Consider the following 25461-nt stretch of genomic DNA (forward strand, 5'->3'; position numbering starts at 1 on the left):
TGCTTTTCATGACATCTCAAAGTGCTTCACAGAATATACTGTAAAGTGAATTGACTGTATATTTGTGGGTGAAACCCAACAGCCAATTGTGCACAGCAGTGTCCCACAAACAGTCGTGGATTGAAGTGATCAATTTATCATTGTTTTTTTTCTTGAGGATTATTATCAAGGCATGTGGAGTAAGGAAACTCGCTTGCGAGACGAGTGCTCTAACCACTGAGCTACAGAACTCCCAGTAGAATAACAATGCTTATTTATTACTTAATTGTTTGCTTTGTAACATTGGGTGAGATAATAATAATCCTTGCATTTGATATAGCACCAGAAGAGAATGAACCACAGATTTCATAAAATGAGAAAGAAATGTAGATTTTGAAGTAGTGTAATAATAATCCTGCACTTGGTATAGTGCCTTTCATATCTGAAAGACATCTCAAAGCACTTCACAGGATTTATTGCAATGTTTAATGACTGTGTAGCTGTAGGTTCATCTGCAGAAGTAGCAACAGTCGTGAAGTCCATGAACCATGCAGCCCAAAGAGAAGGATCTGGCCTTTCTTTATGGCACCAAGTAATATTAGTTTATTCTCAACAAATACAATTAAGACTGCCCACAACTGGACTGGGGAATTGAAGGCAATTTTACACCTGAGAATTGGACTGAGACTGCTGAATGTATATTCATTAGCAGTTATAAAGTTATAGAGCCTGCATTCAAGCAGTAAAATATACAGAGTCCTCGCCCGCTCTTAACAACCTAACACAAATCCCCAAACATTCAAAACATAAAATGAAAAACACAAGTTTGTGTAAGTATCTTCCAATAGTTCTATGAAAATTTCTTCATGAAGCAAAGTTTTGCATATGAAATCATCAGGAAAATAACCATCATTAATATTAATGCCACGTGATTCTGCCACAAGCCCCAAGCAGTTGCATCAATTCCTTGACTGTGAAGGTATTGTTCTCCAGTGCATCTATAAGAGACAGAAGTCATAATACTTGGTCATAAAATATAATTATTTGTGGGTGCATAGATGCATTTTTACTATTCTATTACCCTCCTAACATTTTGATTTGATTGACTGTATTGTTTGTCTTTGCATACCCAATGATCATTTCTACCTTTTCATAGGTAATAGTGGAAAAAGTGTGTGTAAAGATCAAAGGGGAAGGAAAGCCTGTGGTACTGATGTTGCTTTAGACTCCCCTCTTATCCACTAGGCTGGTCCAGTAATGTGAACCCACCAGAGGGCTTCCATTTGCTTTTGCTGTGTATGGGGGTGAGGAGGAGGAGTGCTGTGTATGGGGGTGAGGAGGAGGAGTGCTGTGTATGGGGGTGAGGAGTGCTGTGTATGGGGGTGAGGAGTGCTGTGTATGGGGGTGAGGAGTGCTGTGTATGGGGGTGAGGAGTGCTGTGTATGGGGGTGAGGAGTGCTGTGTATGGGGGTGAGGAGGAGGAGTGTTCATCTCATACACTGGAAGATGATCAGAGGCCTGAAATTACACCTAATCTTACTCTGGGAGACAATTCTGCTCAGTTTCTGACAGTGCTTTGCCTCAGAGAGGCAGAATCAGCAATAACAAGTGGTATTTGTAACATTTTTTTGCATGTTCTTCCTGAGGAAAATGATGCAAGATAAAACCTCCCCAAAGCTCCTCAGCTGACAAAGTTAGAGGCAGAGTAAAGTTTGAGGCAATAAACTAAATCTACATGTTCAAACATCACCATAAAACCACACGGTGTAGGCTCATAGAATGCTTTGAACTCGAGCAAACTATACAACAATATAAATTTATATATTGCCTTTAAACACAAGTGGGTGGGGAGGGAAAAGGTGACCAAAGGGTGCAGTCAGAGATAGTTCTTGAGATGGATCTTGAAGGAAGTGAGGAAGGGAGCGAATTGGAGGGCTCTAGGATTGAGATTGAGGGCAGATAGGCGGAAAGCCTATATAAATATACTAGCTGTACCCGTTGCAGTTTTGCTTGCAACCAAAGGATCCAATATGGAATGTAGATTGACACAGAGACAGACACACCGACAGACATTTCATCTTTATCTATAGTCATTTGGGAAGACTCAAGTGGGAGGACTCCTTTTGGGAGGACTCAATGAGAGGACTTGGAGCTTTAAAAATGTAATTTTGTTGTTGTTGCCGCGACTTAGCTTCGTCTGTGTTCTTTATTTTGTTTCCGCCGCTTGGTTACGTGCATGCTCTGTGACGCAGGATGCAAGATGCCACAGAGCCACAGTCACCAGCCACCAGGTGAGTTCAAATCTTGATGTGGGACTTGAACCCACAATCTTCTGCCTCAGAGGCGAGAGTGATACTGCGCCAAATAACACACTAGCTGCATACAATCTGTATATACTATCACTATCTTTGCAGATGTTAATACAGACTGGTGGGATACTCGGATTGTAAGTTATATTAACAACTCTGTATTACCTTATCAAAAATAAGACCAACTTACATAATAAATTCGGGACCCGGGTGACACTTGCTTCCAATAGTATGTAACTGGTGAGAATTGTTACAAAACTTTAGACCAGTAAATTCATTTATCTGCAGAGCCTTTATGAAACAAGGAGGAAGATTATGTTACTGCAGTGGTTTATAGCTGAGTAAGCACTTCTCTTTTCGAATTGTGCCAATGGGAACTTTTAGGACCCAGTTGAGCAGACAGATGATTTCCTCGATTTAACATTTGAACACCAATGCAGTACTGCACCCCCAGCACTCTACTGGATTGCCAGCCAGACTGCGAATTCAAAGTCCCGATGTGAGACTTGAACCCACAATCTACTGACTGAGAGGTGAGAGTACTAATGGAATCAGAAGAGGCAGCAAAGGTCCTACAAAGAGAGCCTGATAGGCCCATGGGCTGATAACTGGCGAATTAAGTTTAGTACACTGAAATACAAGGTACAGTAAAACTCATACAAATTGTAAGTTGTAATAGTTGGGACCATAACATTTAATATGACTTATCTGAAATTCGAGATACAGGCAAACTGTATCAATTGTATAAAATCCGATTTAATTAATAATCTACACTGCACATGCGTAATTTAATGCAGCCGGTAAATGTGCCAGCGGTAATTCGTCACTGCCGCTGGCAGGTTTTCCCACTCTTTCTAGGTATTTCTAGAAAAATGATACCACAGGAAAATTCAAAGGGTTGCAATTTTGATCGGACAGAGATCTCAAATAATAAAATTTCAATCTCTTGCAACGGTTCCAGTTGGGTATCTTACTCTCAGCACAAAAGAAGTCAGAAGTTCAATGAAACAAAGCAAAACCGATGAACATAGAATTAGCAAAGAAACAATTGTCATTAGTCCAATTCTAGTCCAACCAACTTACTGTACTTATTGATTGATTGTACAGCAATGCTCACCATCCACATAGTGAGGGTTCAATCCAGGGTGTTTGCCAGATGTCAAATCACCAACTAGTGACTATCCTCCTGGGGGGAGGGGAGAGGTAAGTGGGGTCTCCTTGAAGCTGAACTGGCCCCAAGATGACATGTTTGGCAATGGAATGTCGGAATCGAGCCAACCCTCTGTGACGCTCTCTAGTCCGATTCCTGAGCCAGACGGGTTTCCAGTATTCCAGGACACTACTGATGACAGCACATCGGCAGGACCTAGAAGGGCAGACCAGTCACTGGGGGCTGGGAATCATTCCACTCAGCTCCTGTTAACTCTGTAAGCCAAAGCCCGAATGAGTAGGGTGGTCCTAGCTGGACAAACAGTGGGAAAGCTGGTCGGACAGTAATATCAATGGCAAATTATGTGGTTTTAGCTGGTTAGACTCCAGCAATACCCAACACACGCTCTGGGGTCCTCAAGCCTGGTCTCTTGCCAACCTGCTACTCATACTTTCTGGAATCAGGTAAACAGGATGTATCCCTCCAGGAGAGAGTGCATTCCATTCCAACAATCTATCTCTGAGATTTCCACGTATAGGTGGGATGCATGGAAATCTCAGTTTGGTTTGGATACTCCTATGCATGGGGATAGGTTTCCACATGTGTCAAGACAAAAAACAAATGCTCATGATTGATCAGCAATACTGAAATGCAGCCACAACCATATTTTGCTGTAATACCTATAATTTTACTGTACTTACTCTGAGACCATATCGAGGGATACTCAAATACTGCAGCCACGACAACCAGGACACGATACTGACCAGGTTCACCAGAAGACCTGAAAGGATCTGGAGAAAATCACAAATAGTTAAAAATTTGCACATAAATGAAGACATTCGCCTGCTTTCACCATCGTTCCTGTTCAACAGTACAATGACTCAGTCAAAAGCATTCTTGCCACTGTCTCACAAGGTTGTGGGTTGGGTTCAAGCTCCATACCTGGCCAGGAGCTCATCATAATTCAGATTAATACTTAAATGCAGTAAAGTGGAGCACCTCATTGTCACTTTCAATGAAATATATGAGCCTGTTCTGGTTAAAGATCTACAATAATAATATTAATCTGTGCATTTGGTATAGTGGTTTTCAAATTAGGGGAACATCCCAAAGAGCTTCATGGGATACATAGTAGTACTGTGTGTTTTGTGGGTGAACGTGGGTCTTGAAGGAGGCAAGGGAGAGGGTGAGGCGGAGGGACTGCGGTATGGAGTTCCAGAGGGTAGGGGCAGAGTGGCAGAAGGCCTGTCCGCCAATGGTGGGGCGGGCGAGGCGGGGGACGTGAAGCGGTTAGGTAGGGGGTTAGGAGGTTGCAGAGGTAGGGAGGAGCAAGGCCATGGAGGGCACTGCAGGTGAGGACCAGGATCTTGAAGTGCATCCTCTGTGTGATGGGAAGACAGTGGAGTTGGGCGAAGATGGGGGTGATAGGATCACGGAGCCTAGTGCACAAGATGACATGGGCTTCAGAGTTCTGGATGATCTGCAGCCTATGGAGGGAGGAGTTGTGGAGGCCAGCAAGCAGTGAGTTTGCATGGTCGAGCCTCGATGTAATGAAAGCGTGTATGAGGGTTTTGGTGGCCTGCAGTGTGAGACAATGGCAGAGACAGGCGATGTTGCGGAGGTGGGGGAAGGCAGAGCGGGTCATGGTGCAGATGTGGGGTAGAAAGGATAGTTGAGAGTCAAACAAGACCCCAAGGTTCCGGACTGGCTTAGCAAGGTTGAGTGTGCAACCATGGATGGTGATGCTGTCAGCACCTGAGGTGAGGAGGCGCTGACGGGGGCCAATCAGGAGAGCCTCAGTCTTGTTGACATTCAATTGAAGAAAGTTAGCTCTCATCCAGGACTTGATGTCTGACAGACATTCTGTCAGTACAGCAGTGGTTGTGGAGTCGAGCTACAGTTGGGTGTCATCGCATACATGTGGAAGTTGACCCCTTGTCTGCCGATGATGTCACCAAGAGGGAGTATATAGATATTGAAGAGGAAGCGACCAAGGACAGAGTCCTGAGGAACGCCACGCGAGATGGTGGAGATGAAGTGGAGGTGGTGTGAGAGGTACGATCTGAACAAGTCAAGGACAGCGCCGTGAAGGTTGAGGAGAAAGGAGAGGTGATGGTTGCGGATATATTGGTCGACGGTGTCGAAGGCAGCAGATAGGTCAAGGAGGATGAGGAGGCAGAGGGAGCCCTGGTCGCAGATGGATAGAATGTCATTTGTCACTTTGACCAGGGCTGTTTCTGTGCTGTGGGGGGCATGGAAAGCTGATTGTAGGGGTTTGTGAAGGGAGTGGCGGGAGAGGAAGGAGCGAAGCTGGGAAGCAACAAATCATTGCATGACCTTGGAGAGGAAAAGGAGGTTGGTGATGGGGCGGTAGTTTGAGAGCAACGATGGGTCCAGGGAGGGCTTTTTTAAGGATAGGAGTGATGATGGCGGTTTTTAAAGGGGTGGAATTAGTACCAGTGGACAGGGAGAGGTTTATGATGTCAGTGAGTAGAGGGGCAAGGAGGTGGAGCCTGGTGGTAAGGAGTGGGGTAGGGATGGGGTTGAGGGAGCAGGTGTAGGTTTCATGCAGGTTATGGTGGTGGTGAGAGAGGAGTGGGAGACAGGTTCAAAGGTGTGGAAGGAGGGCTGGGTAGTGGCTGGGGTGGGAGGGGCAGATGGGGAAGGGGTAGTAGACAGAAGGGCAGAGGCAGCTGAGCGGATCCCCTCAACTTTAGATTCGCTTAAGTCCAGCATTGCCTCGCAGTTGGCATTGGAAGTGAGGATGGGCAGAGGAGCCGGTTGGTGATGGAGAAGAGCCTGGGGTTGTCCTTGGCCTCCAAGATTGTCTTGGAGTAGACTTTACAGTATGAAGAGCTATGGGACTTCTCAACAACGTGATAAGGCTATATCAAATGCAAGGATTAGTATTATTATTAATCTAAGCAGAAACAATTGCACAGCAAGTGACCAAGAAGGTAAATAAATCACTTAATAAAGTGTGACACTTACAACCATGAAGATGAAGCACAAGGTAACCAGGAGGTTAGCAACAGCCACAACATTGTATCCTGTTGAAATAGCCAAGGCCATAGAGGTGGCTGTGGTGGACACCTGTATTAACGTAAGCACTAGGGTGAGGAAGGCACTTACTGTTTGCTTGAGACCTGCAAACGAAAAACAAGCAAGATTGGTTAACCGGATGGGAATCTCTGCTCTGTCCAGCAGTACATCGGGATACCAGCTGATAACACTGCATCAAGATAACAGCTGATAGCAATACATCAGAGTACCAGTTTATGACAAAGCACCATTCTGCATTAACACAGAGTGTTATTTTAATTGATATCATTGGTAATTAGCTGGGCCAATAGAAAAGTGCGGGCGCACCTACAAATCCGCCATAATTGTAATTTCTGGCCCGCGGGCGCTTGCGCTGTTTCCCTGACGTCCCTGTGGGCGGAGCGGCTCTGGACTTGCACGTGTGGGCTTCGCTCGGAGGCCCCGATGTTGTGATTGTCTGTTTGTGGTTGAGTCTGTCTGTGTGTGTCTCTCTGTGTCGGTGAGTGTGTGTCTCTGTGTCGGTGAGTGTGTGTCTCTCTCTGTGTCGGTGAGTGTGTCTCTCTCTGTCGGTGAGTGTGTGTCTCTGTGTGTGTCGGTGAGTGTGTGTCTCTCTCTCTCTGTGTCTGTGAGTGTCTGTCTCCATGTCTGTCCCTACCAATCTGCCCGCTCCCTCCGTTCAGTGGACTCCGGCCTGCTCCATGTCTCCCACCCGACCCTCCCTACCATCGGTGGCCGGGCTTTCAACCTCTTTGCCCCCACACTCTGGAACTCCATCCCACAGCCCTTCCCCTCACTTCCTCCCTTGCCTCCTTCAAGGCTGGTCTCAAGACCCTCCTCTCCAATCGTGCCTTCAGTCGTTCTCCCACCTCTCTGCCTTCCCTCACTCCTACCCCACCCCTACCCTATGGTCAGGTCCTGACCCCTGACTGTCCAGCGACTTGGGACATCCTCCTGACATGAAAGGCGCTCTAGAAATGTAATTTTGTTGTTGTTGTGTATCTCTGTGTCTCTCTCTCTGGATCTCTGTGTCTGTGCGCGGTGCCAGGCCTGAGACGCAGGAGATGGTGAGCTCCTGTAGCCTCGCTGGTGTGGTCCACCCAAAGTAAAATTGGCCACCCAGTTTTTGTCAAGAAGCAATTAATATTTGTTTTGCAACAATAATATGTTATTTCCTTATGTTTAGTTTTTAATCAATAAATTAAAAAAACTAGTAGTACAATGTACCTCAATAGCACCAAGCAAACCCAGCAATTTTCCTGTGGAATTTAGCAAAGCGCTCTGCAATTTTGGGGATAATGTCTGCACTTTTCTATTGGCCCAGGTAATTGGCAATGATGTCAGTCTGGCTCAGTTGGTAGCACTCTCGCCTCTGAGTCAGAAGGTTATTGTTTCATGCCATTGGACTCATACTTTGGGCTGACTCTCCTGTGTGTGTGTGTGTGTGTGAGAGAGAGAGAAGCGCTTTGGGACGTCTAGAAGACGTGAAAAGCGCTATATCAAATGCAAGGATTATTATTATTAGATGGGGGATGTGTGCTGCATTGTCAGACATACCGTCCTTTATATGAAATGTTAAACCAATGTCCCGTCCCCCAGTCAGGTGGATGTTAAAGATTTCAAGACATTACTCAAAAAGAAAACAGAGTTCCTCGTGTACCTTGACTGACAATTCCCCCTGTTAAAATTGGTCACTCACTTCATGAGGATAGTGGGAACATTGGTGTGCGCAAATTGGCTGCCTTGTTTTTGTACAAAACACAGTCATTACACTTTACAATACATCCTGCGAAGAGCTTTGAGATGTCCTCCTGATGTAAAAAGCAATATATTATTATTGGTTATAATAATAGCATAATCATGCTCTTGGTAGCTCGAGATTGAAATTGCTCACCTATCATGAAATAGGTTACAGTTGCAAGCACTGTGGCTGGCAAAGCCCTCATTGGGATTAGATCAACCAGTAACTTTGACAAGAAATAAGCAAATATTCTGTAGTATCCACTGATATATTCATGGCTGTGGGTAAAATAAGAAAGAGGTATAAAAATTACTTTTAGCAAAACTGGCAAAGGAATTACTGTATATCACAACCAAACTTTTCTGCATATAACATGCCCTCCCCCATCCCCCCTATATAATACTTAGTAAAACATACCAAATATATTGCACAATCCCCTGCCCTTTTCTTGGGAGACAAAACACCACAATACTGTATGTAAAGCAAGGAGTTTTTTTGTTTTACTAATATGCGTCAATGATTGACACTATGCCATCTGCAGGTTGCCTGAACAAACTGTGATCACTTCACTAAAATAAAATGACGTGGTGCAACAACAAAGCCAAGACGTTGTGGGTGCTGGTACATTACATTACTGGATTTTATGTCTGATACAGAAATTAGTACATGCTAATCTAATCCATATTTTACCAGTGCAGCAATGTTTCATGAGTAAAAACTATTTACAAGTATCTATTTCTTCAAAGAATATGCTGCTGATAGTGGTAACATATGGAACTCCCTCCCTCTAACACTCTGCCCCACCCCCTCTCGATCTGTCATTAAGTTCCTCCTACCTCTTTTAACATCCTTATGGCCTCCTCCCTCTCCCCCTCGTCCCTGTGAAGCTCTCTGAGATGTTACGCCACATGAAGGCGCTACACAAAGGTAAATTGTTGAGCAAAAACGGATTAGGCTGTCGCGTGATTAATGACAGCGGAAACTATCTTGATTTGAATGATGCAGCTGGTAAATACGATATATGAAAGAAGCTAATGTACAAGTACTACTGTAGTTGCCGTAGAATGATTCTGAACTAACTAGCCCATGTCTTTACTTCTGTAATAGGAAGTCAGTGCTGTGTTGGATCAAAATGTGCTGTAATAATTCTTCGTGCTTATGTTGTGCCTTTTATATAGGGAATACATGCTAAAATGCTTCACAAAGACAGAGTGGGAGCCTGAGTGGGTGTGAGACAGGGGGAACGTGGCCAAAGGTCTAGTTAAATAAAGAGGTTTTTTTTGACAGATCTTGAAAGAAGAGGGAACAAACAGGTTTTCTGTTGGGACTTTTTCACTTGCTGTTATGGCATAGGGGGTTTAGTCTGAGTGGGAGCAAAGACTCCAGACATGCAGATTTTGTTCTATCATTTTTAGTTTAATTGCTACGTACATGCTGCTAGACTGTTCATCTGCTTTTTAATACATGTTAGTACATCCAGCGCCTGGAATCCACCTGGATTGGCTTGCAGAGGTAAGCAGCAGCTGCTTAAACTCCGCACCTCCAACTTATACTCTGCACCTCCAACTTGCGGAACCATCTCTCAACGTGTGCCCGAGCTGCGGACAGGAAGTTGATGGCAGTGCTCTCACGCATTTCACACTAGTTTTTAGATTACTGAGTTCTTGTAACCATGCACTGACTGATTCTGTGTTCTAATTAATGCTGAGAAGCCAGGTAAACACTTCCCAGTCAACAATAACTTATCATCTGTCAGCTGTCATCTCCAGCTGGTGTTGTCTTTACAACACCATTCAAGTAACCAGTATGTTTTAGCGCCAAGAGGGCGAACATCTGCAATCACTAATGAAAAGCTTGGATTTTGAGCCTTTAGTGAATTGTAAAATAAAAAGCCCTTACATGAAAATCTTCTTTTCTATGACGAACAGTTCAATAGCAGATAGACTGCTAAAACACAGGTTGGTGGTCATAAAAAACAACGCCCCGACTCTGTGAAAAGAAAATAAGAATGTTAAAATATTCCACTTTTAAATACTTCATTCCCAATTTAGCATATTTCAATAACTTCCATAAAAGATGGAAAAGAATGAAGGACAGACACACTTCAAGCAATGTAAGCACTGACATTTTTATACTGTAAGCTGTATAAAGGGCTCAAACTCGCACTTATGACCAACTAGTTGACTATACTGTGGGGGTGTAAGCGAGGTCTCCTTGGAGCTGAACTGACAATGGAATGTCAGAAACGAACCAGCCGGTGGTAGTCTCAGTAGTCCGGTTCCTGAGCCGGATGGGTCCGCAGCATTCCAGGGCACTGCTGAATTACAGCCCAGCCAGCCTGGCAGAACTTGGGAGGGGCAGACCAGTCATTGGGATTTTTCCCATTCAGGTCCTGTTAATCCTACAAGCCAAAGCCCTAATGCGTAGGGTGATACTAGAAACAGAAATCTACAACTCACTAGGCCATTTGGCCCATAAAGTCCACACTATCATCCCACTTTATCCTCAAAACCCCTTCAAGCCCCTCTCTTTCAAATGTCCAGCCACCTCCTTCTTGCAAGCTACAATGGAGTCCGCCTTCACCTCCTATTTGGGAGGGCATTCCACATTTCAACCACTCTCTGGGTACAAAATTCCTCCTCCTAAGTTCTCCTTTCACTCCTCTTGTGGCTATCTTATAACTATGGCCCAGTTACTGACTCCCCTCTCAGTGGAAATAACTTCTCTCTATCTGCCCTAACAAAAACCCTCATGATTTCCAGTGACTTCTACCTCCTCTCGAATTGAAAGGTGCTGCACAAATGTAATTTGTTGTTGCTGTTATTTTTTGTATATCTCTAGCTGGACAAGCAGTGGGAAAGTTTGCCAAATAATGCTTTCAATGGCAAGCTATGTGCTTTACAGTGGCGGAGTCCGTCAATGAGCCAGGCAGAGAGGGAGCGGGGGAGATGACCGTAAGCATGATCAAAAAGGAAGGTCTTTGGGCCGGACTTTTACAGGGATGAGAAAGTATGAGAAATTGGCTGACCAAAAAATAGCTGAAAAGCTGTCGGTAGCTCAGTACTGCTGACTAAACTTGGCTGGTAGCTTAGTTGGTAGCATTCTTGCCTGAGTCAGAAGGCTGTGGGTTTAAGGCTTTGAGCTCATAGTCTCGGCTGACACTTCAGTGCAGTATTGGGAAGCCCTGCATTGTCAGAGGTGCTTTCAGATGAGACATTTAAACCAAGGTCCTGTTGAGGTGGACGTAAAAAATCCCATGGCACTCCTTGAAAAGAGGTGGGTGTTTTCCCAGAGTTCTGGCCAGCAATGCTCCATTTTTCTGCTCATCTCTTCCTTGTGACTATCTTGGACTTGCTGTGTGTACTCTGTCCCCTCCACTCCACCATTGGTGGCTGACTTTTCAACCACTATGCCCCATAATGTCTGGAACTTCTTCCTTCTACCTCTCCGTTTTGCCCCCACCCATCTGTCTGTCCTTAAATGTTGTCTAAAAACCTACCTTTGACCCGAGAGTCACAGCCCTTTCCACCTCATCCTTTCCTTGGTGTCTGACCCTATCTTTATAAAGCTCATCAAGCTATTATCTTACAATGAATGAAGGGTGCCATATTAATACACACTGTTATACTGCTTTTATAGGATCATTAGAGGTGACATAGCAGGAAGACTTCCAAATTCTCAGTAAAATGGAATTGAACCATTGGTCCCAGAGGTGAAGGATACTATACTACACCAACTCGTCCATCTATCCATATTTTGTGGGAGAAATGCATTGCTGAGGCCTTTGGTCTTATTGGCAGGCCACGTCATGGCCTCTTGCTCTATCCTGCATAGGTTAGGATGAAGGTGGGGCTCACGGGGTAGCCCTCCAATAGACCAAAGGCCTCTGCGATGCATCTGAGCATGTGTGCCCCAACCTTTGCCAAGTGCCTGTACCAGTCATGGCATAGGGCGGGGGGTCTCTGCGAAGCAAGACTCCATCTTATAGAACAAGCTATCCATAGTAAGTACTTATAAGAATATCTAGAACGTGACTAGTTACATGTTAGCGGAGTAAAAAGTAAAGGGCAATGCCTTATTAACATTTTGCATAGAAAACAGTTGGGATATTGACACTTAAGTGGTAGTGACAAGTTAAGCCAGGATCTTGTTATCAGGAGTTTACAGTGTATCACGTCGAAACATCACAATATCCTTCACAGGGTTTACTGTAAAGTAGTGACAGCGTCAGTTTGTAAGCCAACAAGGCAACCAATTTGTGCTCAGCAACGTCTCACAAACAGCCATGAAATAAATGGGGAGATATGGCCAGGACACCGGGAGAAATTCCCTTCTCTTTTCAATAATACCATCGGATCTTTAACATCCACTTTAACATCTCACCTCGACATGATTGAAAAAAATGGGCCAAATGTTCTTCTGTGCTGTAAATTTCCCCCCAAATTCTGGAAGACACCATCTGTGACAATTGCTCCACCAACATTGTACTAGAATGTCAGCCTAGACTGGGGTGGCCCAACCTTTTGGCTACTGAGGGCCGGATTTGGGAAACGTCTGCGGGCCACGTAAGCAATAAGCACCTCATCATCACCCTCGATGGTTCGATCATCTGCCCTGACAGTGAACCACAAAACCCTGCTCTCACTTCTCTCTCCTTTCCTCTCTGATTCTCTTACTCCCCCTTTCTCTCATACTCTTTCGCTCTCCTCGCTCTCAAACACTCTCTCTTTCCCGCACTCTCTGAATTGCTCTCCCTCCCTGCTCCCATTCACTCCCTCTCTCTTTCTCTCAACCACTCTCTCCCACTCTTTCTCAATTACTCTCTCTCTCCTTTCTCTCTCTCAATCACTCTCTCCCCTCTTTCTGTCACTCACACTCTCCCCCCTCTCTCCCCTTCCCCTCATCCTCTCTCTCACACACACACTCTCCCCCTCTCTCTGAATCACTCTCTCATCCTCCCCCCTCCCCACCCTCTTTCTCTCACACACTCTCACTCTTTCTTTCTCACTCCCTCCCTCTCACTCTCTCTCACACTCATACTAGTCTTTGGGAGGGGAGAGAGATACAGACAGTTTCTCATCATCAGCTGCCCGGAATCCAAAGTGTTTCTTGAGATTTTGTTGTTCATCAGTGATTGAGTGAGAGAGAGGGAATCAGAGAAAAGGGGTTGGTTTCTCAACATCATTTACCAGAATCGAAACTATTACTCCATATGCCCTGGTGTTGATCAGTGGGAGCTAGAGATAGAAAGTGAAAGGAGAGAGGAGAGGAAGGAAAGAAAAACAGAGAAGAGAGTGTATCAAAGCGAGAGGGACACTAAGTGTGAGAGAGAGAGAGAGAGAGAGAGTGTGTGTGTGGATGTCTGAGAGGAGAGGGAGGAAAGAAAAAGAGGGAATGTGAAAGAGAGGGAGAATGTGAGTGAGAGAGAGAGAAATGAGACAAGGGACAGAGACGGTGTGTGTGTGTGTGAGAGAGAGGAGAGCCAGAGAAATGGAGTGAGAGAGAAGGAGGTAGAGAGAGAAGTGAGGGCAGTGTTTCGTGGTTGGTTCACTGTCAGGACAGACAATCGGAGCCTCCCTCGGCCACGGATCGACAAGGACAGAGCCTGAGCGATGTGTCGTGCCCCTGGGAGACAACAATAAATGACATTTATATAGAGCCTTTCACGTCAGGAGGACATCCCAAGAGGAGACTGTGACGCTTCCCTGGTAGAGGAGTGTGTGTGTGAGCCAAGGGTGGGGAGCCTGGCCGGCCTGTCAGGATGGGGTGCTGCGGCAGTAAGAAGGTCGGTGATCATTTGTCTCTGGAGAAGATCCTGGTGTATGAGGCTCCGGAGGTTCCTTCATCCAGAGACATTCTGTTGTACCGGGATGAGGAAGAACCCGAGGAGGAACTGGACTGGCACTTGGATGAGAACCAATTCTTTTCCTACTTCTTCTCTGCGATAGACTATACTCCCCCTTTCCACGGGGTCCTGAGCCGCTGGCAGAGTGAAGTGCAAAATGCCAAGCACGTAGGAGACGTGGACTGGCACCAGGTCTGGAAGTCCAGCGGCTACATCCACACTTTGAAGCAGATGCGGAGCCTGATCGAAGCCAAGCGTTTGACCCAGACCTGGCTGAGGGCACTCGGGGAGTGGTCGGAGCAGGTGGTGAAGCGCAGGCAGATGGAGTACAAGCAGGCGTGGAAGTGGGGCAAAGCCGATGCCGGTCACTTCAAGGTTTTGGAAACTTGGAAAGAGCTGCACAGAGCAGTGCAAGGGGGGTGGTAGGGCAGAGGAGCGATGCGAAACCCCCTCCTCCCTCCCCCAACCCACCCCCAGAGGAGAAGCTGATTGGGTGTGTCAGCCTGGCTCAGTTGGTAGCACTATTGTCTCTGTGTCAGAAGGTTGCGAGTTCAAGCCCCGCATTGGGACTTGGAATCACATAGCCTAAGCTGTGATATACTATACTACACCAACCAGTCCATCTATCCATATTCTTCTTAGAAACGTCAGGGTGAATTTCAATCTAAGCATATCCTACCAAGTCTAATGATGTTTCCAATTGGGACAAAATTGACACTCCTATTTTTCTCTACCAAGTGATGAAATGAGCCCCATCCCGTGCAACTACACTAACCTGTTCTGAATTCCATTCAAATCATTTTTCACTCCAAAAGATAAGGCTCCCACAACCAGACCCATGGAAAGCGAAACCAATATCTAATGGAGAGAGAAAATGCAATTAGTACAATAAAATCTTTCCAAAACAGTATATTTATTGGGAAGAGGAACAAATTAGTGTGAAAATTTTATAACAGGGTGAAGTATATTAAAAAGGGATCACAGAGATTCTGCAATAAAGAAACAGTTTGCCTCAAAGCAGTTTGCCAAATATTTTACCTAAGTTTGCTGAAGGCAATAATGCAAGCTGTCACAATATATCACTAACCAGAGTTAGAAGCTTATTTATTCAAGCAAATGGTATTGGAAGGAAAATACTGTGCAGCTTCTCCCTACAAAATAACCAAGACAGTGAAGTTAAAAACCGAGCTCAGGGGAGAAATTACACCTGGCTATAGATTTACTCCAGAACTTGGAAAAATGTTGAATTCAGTATTAAGTTTGAGATGGATTTTCTGCAATTCTTAAAATAAACTTAAAAAAACTTGAAAATTAAGACTGCATTTAAGAATTTGCCAAATTATGGATGTTCCAAATAGTACTACATAAAAAGAGTAAATCTAAAGGAGGGTGGACTCTCTCCTCCCTCCGTTCAAAATCTGTCTCAAGATGTAACTCTTTGACCTTTGACATCTTTCTCCTCTCGACTCTCTTCAGCAACTGTCCTCCTGGATCAGGTGCCCAGTAGTGTTAAGCGTTTTGGGACATCCTACCAACTCAATGCCATTGTAAATGTAAATTGTATTGTATTTTCTCCTCTCTTGTTAAGAAAGGGATGATGTAAATGGTACCTCATGTCAGAAAATAGCTTCAAGATATAGTCTATCTCCTCCAGGTAATTTCACATACTTTGTGCGGACCTATGAAAACTTGGCTCTGAAGAAATCTCAGATGGAATCAAAGTTCTTGCAGGATGACATGACACAATGGTGTAAGCAATCCCAGAATTCTGGATTGTCTTAACTTGACCAAAGACTTTTGCGAAGACTCATGGACTTTATTTCCTAAAGGCTAACTGTATACATAAATGGATCAAGGCCAAGGACAAACGGAAGAACAAGGATCAAAGGATTTCTTCAACCTGGAAGATAAAATTCTTTTGTCGCATTGCAGCTGATGTCTGGAACGACACATTGAACAGACTGGGGTACGTGACCAACAAGGTATAAAGAACCAGAGATTTAGGGGTTAATCAGAAGAGCTAACTGCAAACAATCTTGAGGAAAGAGGGATATACTGCAATCAACATTGATCACTATACCAAGTTAACAAGCCAATTCATCAATTGAAGCTGTTGTATTGGTCCGATCAACTCATTGAGGTGAACTGTACTAACCAGTCATAAGCATTAATTTGATTATATGAAACATATCACCTTGATATGCATTTATTTACTCATCTTTTATTAACATTTACTAATTGAAGCAAATTGAGAGTTGTGCCAATTTGTACTTCACTGCAGGCTCATAGATTTTAAGTAACCCTACAATGGTAAGATTCACTTTATATCCTGCAGTGTTTTTTCTAGCATGAGGGTCAACATCCTTTTTTAAATTGAGTCATTAATTTGGGTGCCCATTGCCCCGAGACCTCGGTGCCCCGTAACTTGGAGATTTAGATCCCTGGTCTTTGCGATTTAGGTAGATATGAATAGATGTGCTACAGCTACTACACTTAATAGTTATTGCTGTTCAAGCACTTTGAAACGTTTCAGCGTTATAGGTGCTGTATCAAATAGAAGGTTTTTATTATTAAGTGAGGATCAAATCTGCCATTATTCATAACAACCACATAATAAAATCATGACATTGCTCTTATCATTAAATTAGTTACTATAAATGTTTACAAACTAAAGACTACAGAGGTGCATCCTACCTGAGCAACAGAGGTTTGAGGACTCCTCAGCAGATTTTTGAATGATCGTTTGGTCAACCACTTTAGCTGGTGACTGAATGATGTTGAGTACATGATTTGTCTATGAAATGATTCTGATCCTTTTTTTGCTTCCGACAATTGTTTTAATTTGGCCATCATTTCACTGGAATAGGTGGATTTGGAAAACATAATTGCAAGTTTCTCTGCTAGTGTAGTTTCCGTTTTTCCAAAAAGAGCTTCAAAATCCATATCTTTAGTGGAGGGGAAAAAAACCAAAGTATTATTGGTTATTAGCAGATACAACTAAGTTGCATCCAATAGGGTTCACATCAACTAAGCAGCTTCTAGTGCTATAAAATGACCCATTTCCAGGCCAGCAGGTTGTCACAATGCGTGGTAAGTGACATCTATGGCAAGCTGATAACCAGGAAATCAGTAATTTTTACAGCACAGGAAGCTGGCCGGCATTTTGCAGTGAGCAGGTTGACTTTCTGAGTCCATTTTGCGGTAAATAAATACGGAGTCCATATCACAACAACAACAAGATTGCATTTATAGAGCGCTTTTCACGTCGGGAGGATGTCCCAAGGCGCTGTAAAGTTGGGTCAGGACCCGAGCAGGGGGGAAATGGTCAGGTAGAGGGGAGGGAGCGAGGAGGGGGTAGAGAGTCGAGAGGGGAGCTGAAGGCACGGTCAAAGAGAAAGGTCTTGAGACCGGCCTTGAAGGAGGAAAGGGAGGAGGCGGCGAAGGCACTGGGGGATAGAGTTCCAAAGTCTAGGAGCTGAGAGGCGGAAGGCCCGGCCACCGATGGTAGGGCGGTTGGGGCGGGGGATGTGGAGCAGACCGGAGCTAGAGGAACGGAGGGTACGGGCAGGTAGGTAGGGGGATAGTAGGTCAGAGAGGCAGGAGGGAGCAAGGCCGTGAATGGCCTTGTAGGTGAGGATGAGGATCTTGAAATCGATCCTCTGGGGGATGGGGAGCCAGTGGAGGCGAGCGAGGCACAAGCATGTTCTAGGCGAACCCACAGTCTAACAAAACTGCATTATAATGGAGATTCCATTGCTATTTGAAAGAAATTTGGAGTCTTTTTGCTGATTATGGAGGCTTACATTCCCCTACTAATTCAAATTCATTGGCTGCTCATTTCATTGTTTATGGGCGTTGCTGTTGCAATTAGCTGCCGCGTTTGTCTGTTGTTGAGACGTCTCAAAGTGCTTCACAGAATATATTGTAAAGTGGAGTGACTGTTTTTTTTGTTGGCAAAATTCATGCCATTTTTAATTAAATATATTTTATGAAGCACTTTGAGATGTTCATCTTTACATGAAAGGCATTCTAACAAGTAACTCCTGTGAACATCTCAAACACTTCACAGGAATTACTAGTTAAGACAATGGGAGAAACTCCCATCTCTTTTCGAATGTGCCCGTGGACCTTTAGTGTCCACCTGAAAAGACAGACTGGACTTCGGCTTAACATCTCATCCAATGGATCCCCAGTACTGCTTTGGAGTTTTGGCATAGACGATATAAATTCAAACATTTGTCGTGGGACTTGAACCTGCAACCATCTGACTCAGAGGCAAGAGTGCTACCAACTGAACCGGGCTGACACTGCCGTACAATATCTTTATATATATAGGAAACAGTGTTTTATGAGATTTAATAATTAAAAATGCAACTTTATCCATCACTGAGATAGCGTGGCAAAAATCAACTTTTGAGGTCCATAAAATTACAATATGATCAAAAGAATCCTCATTATACTTACTTATATCACTATACGTACCTATGACTCTATACATAGCTATATCATGATACTTATCTATATCACTATACACACCTGTGTCAAAATATTCATTTTGCCTTGCTTCCACTGCAGTTGAATCTCCATTGATGATATCAAGAAAAAAATCTGCAGGGTTGTTATATGGTTCACAATTGTATCCTGTTTAAATGTTATTTTAAAATGCAAGGATTATTCTTCTTATTAATAAAAGATCAGTAAGAGTGAAATGCTAACTGAAGTGAGCCCTAGTAGTAAGTAGTAACCCGGTTCATAGTCGATTGGCGGATTGCTTTTCCGGGGGTAATAATTTCTTAAAAAAAAATAATAAATCACTCAATCCCTAACTGTTTGAGGGGCACTGCTGTGCGCAATTGGCTGCCGTGTTTTGTCCCCCAATTATACAGTCAATTCACTTTACAGTTACAGAAGAGCTTTGAGGCCTCTCGAAGATGTGATAAGGCTCTATATCAAATGCAAGGATTATTATAATATATTATATTAAGTGACACTGCCGAGACACTGCCATGTGAAGAGCACAATATAAACCTTGGGCAAGTTTCCTTACTCCACACAGAGCCTAATAATAATCCCTCCAAAACCAAAAACAATAATAAATTGGTCATTTTCAATCTACGACGGTTTGTGGGACATTGCTGTGCGCAATTGGCTGCCGTGTTCGCCCACAAATATATACAATCAAATCACTTTACAGTGTGTTCTGTGAAGCGCTCTGGGACGTCCTCCCGACGTGAAAAGCCTATATCAAATGCAAGGATTATTATTATTATTATAAATGCAAGTTGTTGTTGATTTTAAAAGCCAGTTTTGGTGCCAACGAAAAGCCCAGACTCTTGTGATTAGTGTACCACAGTGATAGAAGGTCATTGCTTGAGAGTGGAAATCATATCAAATCCGGGAAGCAGATACTGGTGGCCCAAGTGACTAGACAACGCCTCAATGAATAAGTCTACAGTCTACAATGCTCAAAGTGACAGTAAGGAAAGCCATCAATTCATGTCTCAATCATTATTTTATGTAGAGGGGGGGGGCAAGTCTCCTGAACTCAAGTAATTTCTGTGACTGTTGTGAAAGATGTCCAGCTGCCCTGACCACAAATGCAACCAACAAGGACTCATTTGGAGCCTGTGATTTTGGGTTTAATTCAGACGACATGGGAGCTGTCCTGCGTGGGTGGCTGGACAGACATTAGTGTTTTGCTGCATGGGGATTGTCACAGATGGCTGACAACAGTAGGTTTTGTTAGCCAAGATACTGTATTATTTAACACCTCATTTATACAATACATCATAAACATTACTCCGGGCTCCCTTTTCATTGTCATACCAAACCTGCAATATAAACAATCTGGGGAAAAGAACTATGGTACGTGCAGTTTCACTGCAATAAAATTATGTTTCATTGTTGTTTAGTAGTTTAAACTTTACGTAAAGCACATCAACATTTTTGCAGGTCAGATCTAACGTCATCTCTGCCTGAATTGATTTACAGTTCATACTTTGAACAAGAAGTAATGTAATCAGATCTTATTAATACTATTCATTAAAAGCCACTGTCCCTTTTAGGTTTCTGTCTTCGTACTAAGAAAATGGCTCAAACAAAAGGAACAACAACAACTTGTATTTATATAGTGCCCTTTCTGCAGGATAGCGCCACAGAGCGCTGTGCAGTAAGAGGGTTGGAGAAGGAATGGAGAAGGGGGAGGGAGAGGTGTTCACAGGCCCAGTTGAAGAGGGAAGTCTTTAAGTGAGATCTAAAGATAATAATATAATAATCCTTGCATTTGATATAGCGCTTTTCACGTCTTCTAGACGTCCCAAAGCGCTTCACAGAATATACTGTAAAGTGAATTGACTGTATATTTGTGGGCAAACGCGGCAGCCAATTGCGCACAGCAGCGTCCCACAAACAATCATGGATTGAAAATGATCAATTTATTATTGTTTTTTGTTTTTTGGAGGGATTATTATTAGGCGTGTGGAGTAAGGAAACTTGTCCAAGGTTTTGCCCTGTCTGGAATTGAACCCAGGTGTCTCACTTGCAAAGCGAGTGCTCTAACCACTGAGCTACAGGACTCCACAGGCCTTGGATATAGCACCTTATCATGCCGTGGAAACGTCTCAAAGCGTTTAACTGAATATACTGTAAAGTGAATTAACTGTATATTTTGTGGGCGAAACACGGCAGCCAATTGCACAGCAGTTCTCCGCAAACAATCGTTAATTGATTGACTAAATTATTTATTTATTGAAGGGATTATTACCCCCGAAAAACAATCGCCAAATGACGAACAACTGGGTTCCCACTTACTGCTAGGTAAACAGAGGCATGTGGAATAAGGAAACTTGCCCAAGATTTCAGCAATCCAGCCCAGGTCATCTCGTTTGCGAGGCCATTCCTTCACAAAATATACAGTCAATTCACTTTACAGTAAATTCTGTCAAGTTATTTGAGGAGTCTCAACGACATAAGGAGCTTTATCAAATGCAAGGATTATTATTATTATTATTATAGAAAAGGAAGGGGTAGAAAATAGAGCCCTGAGGTGCACCGGACATGATCTTGGAAGGTGGGAAGAGAAACCATTGGAGGAGACAAAGTGGAGGCGGAGGGTCAGCACTCACCAATTGTGGCAAAGTAATCCAGTGCTTTGAAAGCTGGGCCTTGGAAAATCATTCTTCCATTTGCCAGGAGTGTCAAGCTATCAAAGAGCTTAAAGATAGAGTATCTGGGCTGATGGATTGAGAAGATGATCGTTTTACCTTGCTTTGACATCCTAAGAAAAAGAGGGAAATTGATGCATTTTCATTATAATTGTCCATAAGAAAGGTTTCGTCCACAAAATATACAGTCAATTCACTTCACAGTACATTCTGTGAAGCGCTTTGAGACATCTCGAAGATGTGATAAGGCGCGTATCAAATGCAAGGATTATTATTATTAATCAAGTCTTATGTATTCAGGCAATCTTTTTGTCGTGCGAATAACCCCAATTAAGGCATTTGTAAGAGTTACATAAACACCGGAACTGTGCTGAGGCCTGGTAGATAGTAAGCATAACCCAGAACAAAAAATACAAGGAAAGAAATGAGACATGAATGAGCTGGAAACTATAACATAGCTGAAATTCTGAAGCAGGGAAAGTTTTGAGCAAATTGTGCAGGATATGTTTATCTAAAGAGAAAAATCTATCAACAACCAGTCAGCATGGATTCAGAGGCAATATTCCTCGTAAATCTAGCACAATTTGTGGTGTTAATTAAACCAGTGGGTGAGGAGTATCTAATAGTTATAACGTACTTGAAATTTCAAATAAAGTTGGGATCATTTTCAGAAAGATTCCCTCAAACAAAATTTGAATGAAGCTTAAAGCCCATAAAATGAAAGGGAAATTGAAAAATGGCTCAGCAAGAGGAAAATCATAATATGGAAAGGCTTTGTTGACAGGCAGCATCTAACAATGGTGTCTGTTATGGATGCTGGCCACCTCGTTTATAAATGCAACACAACAATACAAATTTACAATTAGATTGTGCTTTTCACATTGGGAGGACACCCCAAAGTGTTTGATATTGCTGGCTGGGCATCTGAGTTTGGGGTGCGAATCAAGGGGGTGGGGAGCGAAAAAATGACAAAAAGTAGGTCAAAATGAGGTATGTTTTAAGATGGATCTTGAACAAGGCGAGCCGTTAAACTGAGATCCAGAGCAATAATTCTCCATATAAAATTGGGAATTCACTTCAGGGTTGTTTGTGGGCTGTTTTTGCATGCAAACTGGTTGCAACATTCAGCAAGATACACAGTCACTGCCCTTTACAGTATATTCTGTGAAGTACTTTTCGATGGCTTCCTGACGTGAAAGCGCTATATCAAATGCACAGATTGTAATGATATGACCATGTGATTGACAAAAGAAATATAGCAGTTAAGAAGATCTGAACCAATTCTGCATCTGTGCTAAGGAATGACTGATGGACTTTAATGTATGTGCACACAATAAAGGTGTAGAGATTAGCAGAGAAGGGAAAACATTTGGGTGATACAATGAAGGATACTGTGGTGTAGACTGCATCTGATCGAGTGATTTTTCATCTAATAAACTACCTTTTCAGTAAGAGCAAGACAGCATGAGCGGTGCTGGCATCCAGTCCAGTGGTCGGTTCATCCAGGAACAAGACAGTGGGATTAATGATCAGTTCCATTCCAATGTTTGTCCTCTTTCTTTCTCCACCAGACACGCCTCGAATCAGTTGAGTGCCAACCTAATTAAATATTAGAAGAGAACAATGAGAAGGATTTCTCTCCTCCCAGGGCATGTTGAACACATTAGAGAGGTGCAGTGCTGATGTTCAGTAATATTACATCAGTAGTATGTACTCAATAGCAGCAGATGAGCACTGTAGTAAGTTCAAATTGTACTCAAGCTCCAGCCTGCTTCACGTCCCCCGCCCCCCCCCTCCCCCCTTTATGATTAGGTCACACACAGAGTTATTTTATATGCAAACAGTTGCCTCCATACCTGCAGAAGCAGCAGATCCCATTCATTTTCTTTAGTGTTGTTCCATTACTGCGGTGATGCTTTTGAAACAGCAGACTACCCACTAGCAGCCCAAATTCCTCTCCCACATAGTGTCCTGCAAACTAATACTATTTGGTTTATATTCTTGCCCAATATTTTCACTCTGGATTCATCCTCATTCAGTAACATTGCCACTTTATCAGCCCAAATCTGTATCCTATTCCTATTTGTATTTAGTCAGCCAGTTCTCCTCCATTTGTATCTACCACCAGACTGACATCGCCAGCCGATTTAGGTAACTGTTGTTTATGTTCTCACTTTGAAATAGTTTATGTACAGTATAAGTATTATTGACCCAAACATGGAGACCTGCATTGCTATCAACAGATGGACAGAGCAGTGCCAGTGGAGAGACAATTGAGTTGGGGAAGGAAAGTTAGGACAGGAAGCAGCAAGGTCTGAGTGGTTGTGGGAGGAGGGTAAATGAGAGGTAGAAACTTATAACCGTAATATTCATCCTTGCGTTTGGTATAGTGGCTTTCACGTCAGGAGGTCTCAAATGCGCTTCATGGGATATACTATAAAATAATAATCCTTGTATTTGATATGCGCCTATCACATTGTTAAGATGTCTCAAAGCGATTCACAGGATATAATGTAAAGTGGATTGGCTGTATAGTTTGTGGGTGAAATCCGGCTGCCAAGTTGCACACAGCAATGTTCCACAAACAACCATGAAGTGAGTGACCAACTTTATTTGTGAATTATTGGCCACGACACCGAGAGTAACTCCCTTTCCTTTTTGAATAGTACCAAGGTATCTTTAACATCCACCTGAACAGGCAGACGGACCTCGGTTTAACATCTCATCCAACAATGCAGCACACCTCCAGCACTGCACTGGAGGGTCAGCCTAGATCAAATAAGTTCCGAAATGTGGAGCTTCGACCCGCAATCCTTTGGACTCGTAGAAGAGAGTGCTACCAACTGAGCCAGGCTGACACGCAATTGGATGAAATGAGAAAGAGGAGTTGAAAATTGAAGTCAGACATGGTGTGGAGTGCTATGTGTTCAAGACAGAGATATGTCAGAGGCTGGTAGCACGAGTGCCTGAGATTGGGAGAAAAGAGTCAGAGGTGGAGGCAAGCTAAAGGGGAGGGGGTTGATCCAATGGCACAGTTATCTCACACAGATTTTGAAATTGTGAAAAATTATTTTGTATTGAGTAAAATGTTATAAAGCCTGAGCAAGGATTAATTACTATCTGTAAGTTTATCAAGGACACTTCCACTCCACTCTGTAGATTGTGTGTAAGGGAGTCAGAGATGCAGATGCAGGGGATAATTTAAGTTTTGATGAATCAGCGCTAGTCTTTTCTCATGTTTGCACAGATGTAATTTGCTTACAAAAATACATTCACTACATTTTACAATGAATCCTGTAAAACGTTTTGAGATATCTTCCCAACATGAAAGGCGCTGTACCAAATGCAAGGATAATTATTTATTATGATACTAGTCACTGCTTTCAGAATTAGATCTGTGCTGCAGTGGTGTTTTTCTCTACAGGAGATACAGCTGGTCTAATCCCAGTTGCTCCTCATACCCTTTATTGAAAATAGCCTCTGGTGGGAGCTTTATTTAATATCATTGGCTGCAATGCCATGCTGTAATTACAGGCAGACGTAGACAAGCTTGCTCCTGTACCTTGGAGTTTGCCACTTCAGTCAGCCCAAGCTCTTTGATGACCTTGTCAATTCTTTTATTCTGTTCTATTCGACCGATATGCCTCGGCAAACGCAAGGCAGCAGAGAACTGGAGATTCTCTCTCACAGTCAGTGTCCCCATCACCACATCATCCTTCGAAATAATAGAATTAATAGCACGAGTCAGAGAGACAGTGATTGCACTAATCATGCAAGAGTAACATTATTGTTGGATCTACAACAAATACACTCAAAGAATCCAGTAGAAAGTTTCAGAGAGGAGGTTATTCTACACTTGTCAATAAAGATATCCACCTTCAGGACTATGCAATTATAACAGTGGGATTCTCTAAAAAAAAATTTTCATTCACATCAAATTTCCTGAGAGGCAAAGAATAACCCCAAAGTGTCCAAATTGGATCGTCTGTCATTACTGTAAAAGTTTGCATTACTGACACAATACAATACAAATTGACATTTATATAGCATCTTTCACGTCGGGAGAACGTCCCAAAGTGCTTAAGTATTGGCTGGATACTGGCTGGGCACCAAAAGTGGGTGAGAAAGGAAAAGATGACCAGGAAAGATGATCGAATGTGCGGTCAGAGACTGGTCTTCAGATGGACCTTGAAAAATGTGAGGGATGGAGTTCCAGAGGGTTGGGGCAGAGAGCT

General features: G+C 43.3%; 1 protein-coding gene across 3 annotated transcripts in view; it reads right to left on the minus strand.

Annotated features, from left to right (window-relative positions):
* Window positions 1-558: 558 nt before the first annotated feature.
* The window catches only part of LOC103177674 (broad substrate specificity ATP-binding cassette transporter ABCG2), a 29533-nt gene continuing 4630 nt past the window's right edge, over window positions 559-25461 (minus strand). The window contains exons 5-16 of one of the 3 annotated variants that reach the window (XM_007891952.2): window positions 24789-24941; window positions 22668-22825; window positions 21188-21339; window positions 18600-18704; window positions 16758-17008; window positions 14839-14921; window positions 10118-10207; window positions 8372-8496; window positions 6430-6584; window positions 4140-4229; window positions 2479-2579; window positions 559-977 (exon numbers count right to left, since the gene is read on the minus strand). In XM_007891952.2, the coding sequence (XP_007890143.1) occupies window positions 830-977; window positions 2479-2579; window positions 4140-4229; window positions 6430-6584; window positions 8372-8496; window positions 10118-10207; window positions 14839-14921; window positions 16758-17008; window positions 18600-18704; window positions 21188-21339; window positions 22668-22825; window positions 24789-24941 (1611 nt within the window). In that variant the 3' untranslated portion in view covers window positions 559-829. The remainder of the gene's footprint in view (window positions 978-2478; window positions 2580-4139; window positions 4230-6429; window positions 6585-8371; window positions 8497-10117; window positions 10208-14838; window positions 14922-16757; window positions 17009-18599; window positions 18705-21187; window positions 21340-22667; window positions 22826-24788; window positions 24942-25461) is intronic. The other 2 variants (XM_007891954.2, XM_007891953.2) reach the window with 2 other exon arrangements.

The sequence above is a fragment of the Callorhinchus milii genome, unplaced genomic scaffold (assembly GCF_018977255.1).
Source record: "Callorhinchus milii isolate IMCB2004 unplaced genomic scaffold, IMCB_Cmil_1.0 Scaffold1, whole genome shotgun sequence".
Lineage (NCBI taxonomy): Eukaryota > Metazoa > Chordata > Chondrichthyes > Chimaeriformes > Callorhinchidae > Callorhinchus > Callorhinchus milii.